Source organism: Culex pipiens, chromosome 3 (assembly GCF_016801865.2).
Source record: "Culex pipiens pallens isolate TS chromosome 3, TS_CPP_V2, whole genome shotgun sequence".
Lineage (NCBI taxonomy): Eukaryota > Metazoa > Arthropoda > Insecta > Diptera > Culicidae > Culex > Culex pipiens.
Genome location: NC_068939.1, coordinates 168550570 through 168559888, shown reverse-complemented (window position 1 = coordinate 168559888; position 9319 = coordinate 168550570). Strand labels below are relative to the sequence as shown.

At 26.4% G+C, this 9319-nt stretch overlaps 1 protein-coding gene across 1 annotated transcript; it reads right to left on the bottom strand.

Annotated features, from left to right (window-relative positions):
• Positions 1-397: 397 nt before the first annotated feature.
• On the bottom strand, positions 398-2570 carry LOC120426831 (uncharacterized). The gene is made up of 4 exons (XM_039591618.2): positions 2415-2570; positions 2244-2336; positions 1363-2185; positions 398-1299 (listed from the first exon to the last, which is right to left on the bottom strand). The coding sequence occupies exons 2-4, from the start codon at positions 2324-2326 to the stop codon at positions 487-489; spliced, it is 1719 nt and encodes a 572-aa protein (XP_039447552.1). The 5' UTR covers positions 2327-2336; positions 2415-2570; the 3' UTR covers positions 398-486.
• Between the last annotated feature and the right edge of the window lie 6749 nt (positions 2571-9319).

Sequence of the window (9319 nt, the reverse complement as noted above, 5' to 3'; positions counted from 1 at the left end):
TTCATAAAATTAATAGCATTTTTTTTTAATTCTAGATTTGAAATTTGATCCGATCCTATTATTCTAACAATTATAAACGTTCAACGTAGGTTCAAGAAGAAAACTAGAAATATAATCCACCTAAGGTTTTTAAGCGAATCTTCTCTTTAGTTTTGCTTCAATAATTTGTAAAAATCCAATATAGAAAATATTTAAAAAAAAATCACTCCATTCTTAACAATAGCCTTTTCATCAAAATTTTGAAAAATAGTGAAAAAACCGTTCAAAAGAGCCGCTCATTTTAATGAGCGAACGAAAATGAACGGCTCCTAAAAAGAGCGGGTTTGCCCACCTCTTAAACCTTATGTGATTTGAGAAAAAAAAATGTTTTTGCAGAAAAAATGCTTTATTTAGAACTCACTGATATTGCTACATTGCTGGCGGTTAGGCTTCGCCTAACATGTCCTTATTCAATAGATCATTTGATATAATAACTTCAATCATGATTTAAAATGCATTCTCATAGATTCTCCACTGCTGAATCTGCTGCAAATCACGCTCCCCGCGGGCCCACTTACGGTACAGATTGTGGAACCGCACGCCGTCAAACTGCGGATACACCGGATATTCCTGCGCGTTCAACCCAACCACGTTCAGCGCCTTCAGTACGTGCTTGCTGATGGCATTGTACAGGAAGGCCACTCGAAACGCTCGACCGTCCAGATATTGTGGGTAGCGAATGTTAATCAAGTCGTACTTTTTGAACACGACCTCGTAGGCCACCTGCAGCAGGAGATCCGCCTCGAAAGGTTCCACAACCTGATGTTCGACGAGGAAGTAGATTGTGGCCACCGTCGGCATGAGCTTTGGTGGAAGTGCGTCCAGTTGACGAGGGTCCAAGCTGTCCGAGATGATCCAGCAGTACAGTTTGAGCTTTGTGGCGGCTAAAGTTTTTTGGGTTTCCGGATCTGTTGAAAGCATTTCCTGCAGAGTGGGCGGTTCAACGTGCTGTGGGAACTCCAACTCGTAGGTACGCTCGGCGTAACCTTCCTCGTGAGACGTTCTGTGGATCAGCTTCCGGCTGGTATGCTCCGGTTGGTCACGGCGGTGGTAGACTACAACGGCTGCTTCACGGAGGATGATTTTCCTTGAAAGGTTTGGGTATTCCGAACCGAAACCGTCGTCACGAAAGTCTATAAAAGCGGGCGCAAAATGTATCGGGAAGCCAATCCACATCTTGTGAAGAAATGCCTTCCCGTGGTTCTTGAGGAATTCCAACGTGGGATCTTCTAATGGGGGTTGTTCTTGTTCAAGGTATTCCTGTAATAAAACCGGAGATTAAGTATTGAAACGCACTTTAAAAATGTCAGGTTCAATACTTACAGTTTCATAATAATCCAAACTCTCTTGGAATCGCTCCCGTAGATCTCCTTCGTCGGCCATCTCTCCGAAAATCTCCGCCAACAAATTTTCATGTGGACGCTTCACAAAGTCAGCCAGATCGTAAAACTTTGTTTCATAATTTCCCAAATACCGAGTGGCAAACGATTCCAGTTCTTCACTCTGAAGGAAGCCATTGCTACTGCCCAACGTCGCAAACAGGGCCAACTTTCCGGAATCTTCCAGTCCCAGATGAGAGCGCAACGCTGAGCGACTAAACTCTCGCGTAGTCAAGTTCTCAAAGTTCAAATTTTTGGACGACCAAAAGCGCCAACCTCCCCCGAGGATCAACAGGTCCGTATTGTTGGTCACGATGGCCAAGGCGTTGACGGAGTTTGCGTACGCAACCATTTCCTTCTTCATATCACCCGTCAACGACACCCGGAACTCGCCGTACCGTTTCGCCAGGATCTTCACCGGATACTGCGTGTTATTGGGAATGTCCCAGCGGAACCGTTTCGCCAGCGTACGCACGTCATCCCCGTTGTCCACGGCGTCGATGATGCGCAACTCTTTGTCGTACTTTTGATTCTGATTTTCAGCCCAGCTGGCCAGTTTCCTCGAGTTCTTAACGGGTCCATCGTTGAAAAACACCAGCGTCACTCCCAGCTCTCGGAGACGGCTCAAGAAGCGTTCCACGAGCTGGTACACCAACTCGTACCGGCCGCCACAGAGAACACCGCCCAAATCCGGGTTGCAAAGTGGTTCAAACAGCGCCCGGAAGTCAATGACGAGCGTCGCCGGCGTCGAATCAGATTGGCAGTTTCTAAAACAAAAGTCGAAGTTTAACAAGTTTTCAAGCCACTCAGATTTCAATTTCTTACCTTATCTCATTTCTGATGTTGACCACCGGACATCCGTTTGGAACTTTGGTACGAACAAACTTTTCAAGACCTCTTACACCCATTTTGGAAAACCTTTTGAAATATCAATTCACTTTTAGGCTTGAAGTGCAAAATAGGTACTCAAATTACAACTGGCGATAAAACAATTACCAATCAACAGGTAAGCCAGCTCTCTAAAGCACGCCAACTTGAAACAAGTCTGTTTTGGAAATGAATGAATCATGCTTTTTTTCAATCGGCTTCAGTCTCCAGAACAGCCAATCTGAGCTAACCGAACATGTTTAAGCACCATTTGGGATGCACACAATTTTTAATTTGTCCAAAAAGCTTCAAAAAAAAAATTAAGGTTATGAATTACCTACTGTGATTATACTTTAAAACTGAGTGTTGATGCCCGTTTTATATTACATTTTTTTTTTTCAAAAAACAATGTTATTTTTGGGTAAAAATCAAACTTGCATTGAGTCTGTGGTCTGTGCTAAATTTTTCAACGCTGAACTCATATCTGCGTCCAATAGAGTGTATTATAAACAAATCATTAATTTTTCAACACAAAGCCTGCAAAAGGCGATTCAAGCGTAGTGCAACTGAGTTCAAGTTTCAATTTCATTAAGCGTGATGCTGTGGTCTTAACAATTCCTCATATTTTTTTCTGGTTTCATGTTCCTGAATATCAACAAGGGTTAGGATAAGCCTTAAATTATAGTTAGATAAAGTTAAAGATTATCCTGGGTTATGCAAACTCCGACATTTTCTCAAAAATGTGTAATTTGATATCTCTGCAAAGAAAAACAAAATCAACAAAACAAATACGATAACCATTTTGTGGTAACCCAGGAAATTTGGGCCAAAAATAAAACAAACAAAAACATTAAATTTCTAGTTTCATTTTTGAAAATTTTAATACAAAAAAAAATCTCAAAATACTCTTTACATCTAGATTACTTTTTCAAAATCACCAATGCACCATGGGTTTCCTATGTACATAAATAAAAGCAAAGTAATCCACTTTAACGACCCCCGAGTCTTTTGTGGTCTATGTTGCAAGTTTCTGCTCATTTCTAGGCGTCTGAAGGTTATGTGTGGTGAGCAGAGTTGCCAGGTTGCCAGATAAATCTGGGAATGCCAGATTTTTCAAGTGTCAGCCAGAATAAAGATTTACCCTTCTCTGTGCCAGATATTGACAGATTTTGCCAGATTTTTCACTTTATGCCCATCTTATACAACATTTTTGATTAAAATGAACGTATTTGATTGAAAATAAAATAAAAGTAGAATATGTTTTACAAAAAGAAGATGTAAATTCAACTTTTTTAAGGTCATAAAATCAGTTAGACCTGAATTCTGCATTGAATTCTACAATTTTTTTAATCAATTCATATTCTGCCTCCCCTTCGCCATTTACAAATGTATAATTTTCGTCTGCCAAATTTTGACCTGGTGGTGAGTCACCGAAAACCTCTTTTACGCAAATGGACGTCGGTCGGTTTTACTTCCCCATCCGATAGAAGGCCAGGAGGATAAGACGGGAATTGAGCCCGCACCCCATAGCAACTTAGGGATCGGCAGCCACGAGGCCCTATGTACAAAATACCCTTTGAAAAAGTAAGCGAGAGATAATTTTATTACAGTTATGCTACTGTCAACAATATGCCAGCTCGAGACAGAGTTGCCAGATCTTCAATGTTGTGGACTCGTTAGAAAGGTCTTTCAATTACCTAACCAACGATGTGTCGGATGATGGATCCGGACATTGTTTACATACATTTAAGTGAGATCCGGCTACAAAAAAAAATACATAAATATCACTTAAGTGGTCAGAACTGGAGACAGGGTTGCCAGATCTTCAATGTGTTGGAATTAATTGAGATCCGGCTCCAAAAAGTATATAAATATCACTTAAGTGGTAATAACTCAAGACAGGGTTGCCAGATCTTCAATGTTATGGACTCGATGTGAAGTTCTTTCAAATACCTAACAAACGATGGGTCGGATGATGGATCCGGACATGGTTTACATACATTTAAGTGAGATTCGGCATCAAAAAAGTACATAAATATCACTTAAGTGGTCATAACTCAAGACAGGGTTGCCAGTTCTTCAATGTTTTGGACTCGTTGGAAAGTGTTAAATGTTAAGTGTTAAGTGTTAAGAGCGAGTCCACGAACAGGCCATACCCCTTTGTATGGGACGTCGTTTGGACCTCATCAATCTGCCTGAAATTTTCAGGGGTTGTTTGTACATATAAAACTAGCATCTGGCCAAAATATGAGCACTCTATGTTAACGGGAAGTGGGGCTAATTGGGACACAAATTTTGAAGGTTCAAAAACGTCAAAAATCTTAAAAAGGCTATAACTTAGGCGAAATTCATATTAATTTTAAAATTCAAAATGCATCTGAAAGGGCTTAAAAAATGTAAGAAAATGCAGGGAGAAACAATCCAATTGGGTCCTAAAATGAAGCTTAGATTGCTGATATTATTGTTTACAGCGATAAAGCTTATTTTTCTGAGTACAATGACCCTTTGTACGACCACAAAGAGTTTAAAATGAATTTTTAAATCAATTTTGAAAAATTAACCTCGCGGTCCTTCTTGACAGAAAAGCTCCTCCCAAGTAACATTTTAGGCTTTATCAAAGCTGTCACAACCGCTATAAAACCTATCAGCCAAAACCAACATTAAAACCCCTTAATCGTAACAAACTCCCCAGAACCTTGATAAACCCCACTTACAGGGTTGTTACGGAAAAGTCGAGAAAAAATCCGCGCCAGATCCGCGCCGACCCCAAACCCAATCCGCGCGAAATCCGCACCATATAAAAAAAATGCGACATACATAGAAGAGAGTAACATAATTTAATAATTTAATAATTTAATAATTTAATAATTTAATAATTTAATAATTTAATAATTTAATAATTTAATAATTTAATAATTTAATAATTTAATAATTTAATAATTTAATAATTTAATAATTTAATAATTTAATAATTTAATAATTTAATAATTTAATAATTTAATAATTTAATAATTTAATAATTTAATAATTTAATAATTTAATAATTTAATAATTTAATAATTTAATAATTTAATAATTTAATAATTTAATAATTTAATAATTTAATAATTTAATAATTTAATAATTTAATAATTTAATAATTTAATAATTTAATAATTTAATAATTTAATAATTTAATAATTTAATAATTTAATAATTTAATAATTTAATAATTTAATAATTTAATAATTTAATAATTTAATAATTTAATAAATTAATAATTTAATAATTTAATAATTTAATAATTTAATAATTTAATAATTTAATAATTTAATAATTTAATAATTTAATAATTTAATAATTTAATAATTTAATAATTTAATAATTTAATAATTTAATAATTTAATAATTTAATAATTTAATAATTTAATAATTTAATAATTTAATAATTTAATAATTTAATAATTTAATAATTTAATAATTTAATAATTTAATAATTTAATAATTTAATAATTTAATAATTTAATAATTTAATAATTTAATAATTTAATAATTTAATAATTTAATAATTTAATAATTTAATAATTTAATAATTTAATAATTTAATAATTTAATAATTTAATAATTTAATAATTTAATAATTTAATAATTTAATAATTTAATAATTTAATAATTTAATAATTTAATAATTTAATAATTTAATAATTTAATAATTTAATAATTTAATAATTTAATAATTTAATAATTTAATAATTTAATAATTTAATAATTTAATAAATTAATAATTTAATAATTTAATAATTTAATAATTTAATAATTTAATAATTTAATAATTTAATAATTTAATAATTTAATAATTTAATAATTTAATAATTTAATAATTTAATAATTTAATAATTTAATAATTTAATAATTTAATAATTTAATAATTTAATAATTTAATAATTTAATAATTTAATAATTTAATAATTTAATAATTTAATAATTTAATAATTTAATAATTTAATAATTTAATAATTTAATAATTTAATAATTTAATAATTTAATAATTTAATAATTTAATAATTTAATAATTTAATAATTTAATAATTTAATAATTTAATAATTTAATAATTTAATAATTTAATAATTTAATAATTTAATAATTTAATAATTTAATAATTTAATAATTTAATAATTTAATAATTTAATAATTTAATAATTTAATAATTTAATAATTTAATAATTTAATGATTTAATAATTTAATAATTTAATAATTTAATAATTTAATAATTTAATAATTTAATAATTTAATAATTTAATAATTTAATAATTTAATAATTTAATAATTTAATAATTTAATAATTTAATAATTTAATAATTTAATAATTTAATAATTTAATAATTTAATAGTTTAATAATTTAATAATTTAATAATTTAATAATTTAATAATTTAATAATTTAATAATTTAATAATTTAATAATTTAATAATTTAATAATTTAATAATTTAATAATTTAATAATTTAATAATTTAATAATTTAATAATTTAATAATTTAATAATTTAATAATTTAATAATTTAATAATTTAATAATTTAATAATTTAATAATATAATAATTTAATAATTTAATAATTTAATAATTTAATAATTTAATAATTTAATAATTTAATAATTTAATAATTTAATAATTTAATAATTTAATAATTTAATAATTTAATAATTAAATAATTAAATAATTTAATAATTTAATAATTTAATAATTTAATAATTTAATAATTTAATAATTTAATAATTTAATAATTTAATAATTTAATAATTTAATAATTTAATAATTTAATAATTTAATAATTTAATAATTTAATAATTTAATAATTTAATAATTTAATAATTTAATAATTTAATAATTTAATAATTTAATAATTTAATAATTTAATAATTTAATAATTTAATAATTTAATAATTTAATAATTAAATAATTTAATAATTTAATAATTTAATAATTTAATAATTTAATAATTTAATAATTTAATAATTTAATAATTTAATAATTTAATAATTTAATAATTTAATAATTTAATAATTTAATAATTTAATAATTTAATAATTTAATAATTTAATAATTTAATAATTTAAAAATTTAATAATTTAATAATTTAAAAATTTAATAATTTAATAATTTAATAATTTAATAATTTAATAATTTAATAATTTAATAATTTAATAATTTAATAATTTAATAATTTAATAATTTAATAATTTAATAATTTAATAATTTAATAATTTAATAATTTAATAATTTAATAATTTAATAATTTAATAATTTAATAATTTAATAATTTAATAATTTAATAATTTAATAATTTAATAATTTAATAATTTAATAATTTAATAATTTAATAATTTAATAATTTAATAATTTAATAATTTAATAATTTAATAATTTAATAATTTAATAATTTAATAATTTAATAATTTAATAATTTAATAATTTAATAATTTAATAATTTAATAATTTAATAATTTAATAATTTAATAATTTAATAATTTAAAAATTTAATAATTTAATAATTTAATAATTTAATAATTTAATAATTTAATAATTTAATAATTTAATAATTTAATAATTTAATAATTTAATAATTTAATAATTTAATAATTTAATAATTTAATAATTTAATAATTTAATAATTTAATAATTTAATAATTTAAGAACTTTCTTAAAAAAATAAAAATCAACAAAAAAATCAATTGTAATATTTTCGTAATTTTTCAATTTAATAATTTGTACTTTTTTACGTTTTTTGAGTCTGTAAGTTTTGACAATTTCAAATTATGAATTCTATTTTCTTATTATTTGAATATGTAAATTCTGAAATTTCAAATGGTTGAATTCCAGATTTCTTATTTTTTAAATTTTAACATTACATTTCGCTTTTAGACGGAGATTTTAGCAGATTTCTAAGTGGATTTCGTCATGTTGTGATAATTGGGAGTAGAATCAATTCTACCTGAATCAGAGTGGTTACAGATTTTTAATTTTTTTCAATAAACAAACAAATTAAAAAAATAAATTTTTATATTAAAAAAAACATAGTAAATTTACAAATTTTCATAGCTTCAAATTTTTAAAATTCTATAAATTTTTCGGATTTTGTTATTTAGATTTTGACAGATGTTTTAAAAATAATGAGTTGTAATGTTATGTCAAATTTATATAACAAATCTCAATACATTAAAAAAAATCGCTCCTTGAAGATTATTTCAAAGTTTCGTATTAAGAAAAAAAAAATCAATAATTTTTAGAAGAAAATTTTCATCATTAACCACTTCTTAGAAATCGATGTTTTCGCACTCAAAGAAAAAGATTGAATTTATTTAATTCCTAATAATATTTTCCTTTGTAATTTGAAAGAAATTCTATCGTTCTCAATTATTTTGTTTATCAAGATTGCTATCCGCGCGAAATCCGCGCCTGAGCAAAATTAGCCAGCAAATCCGCGCCAGATCCGCGCGATACGCGCCATCCGCGCCATCCGCGCGATCCGCGCCGTCCGTAACAACCCTGCACTTAAAATCCAAAAGGACCTCCGCAAAAGGTTGTTACGGCCTATTTATAAAACCTACATAGGAGTTCAAGGCTTTACAACTGAATCCTAACAACATCCTCAAAGCCTTGATAAAACCTTTGTTAAAACCTAGTCAGGAGTTATGGAAAAATGACATTTCATACGTCTTCAAACGTCTTATGCCAAATAGGTTTTATTTTGGCAAAAATAAGTCTTCGTCTTGCCAAATGAAATTATGGAGATGGTTGTCAAAAATGGCGATGATAAATAATAGATATTAGAGGTAATCCAAATAATTTGAAAGCTTAATTCTCGCTATTGATGGCTCAATTTCAGCTGCGGTTGAAATTTTATTGATAAATGTAGGGGAGATAGAGCCAAAAAATTCAACTCGCTTCACCAAAAATCAATATTTTGTAATCATAGTGTTTAATGTTAAAATTATTTATTGCAATTCTTTGAAAAAAATGTTCAAAATATTTTTAAACATCTATCGCTATATTA

Bases quoted from the DNA above. Each gene is read 5' to 3' on its own strand.
- LOC120426831 (XM_039591618.2), bottom strand. From the start codon at position 2,326: ATGGGTGTAAGAGGTCTTGAAAAGTTTGTTCGTACCAAAGTTCCAAAC. The intron at 2,186-2,243 runs GTAAGAAATTGA...CTTTTGTTTTAG, and splicing joins AACATCAGAAATGAGATAAG to AAACTGCCAATCTGATTCGA. The intron at 1,300-1,362 runs GTAAGTATTGAA...GTTTTATTACAG, and splicing joins GTTTGGATTATTATGAAACT to GAATACCTTGAACAAGAACA.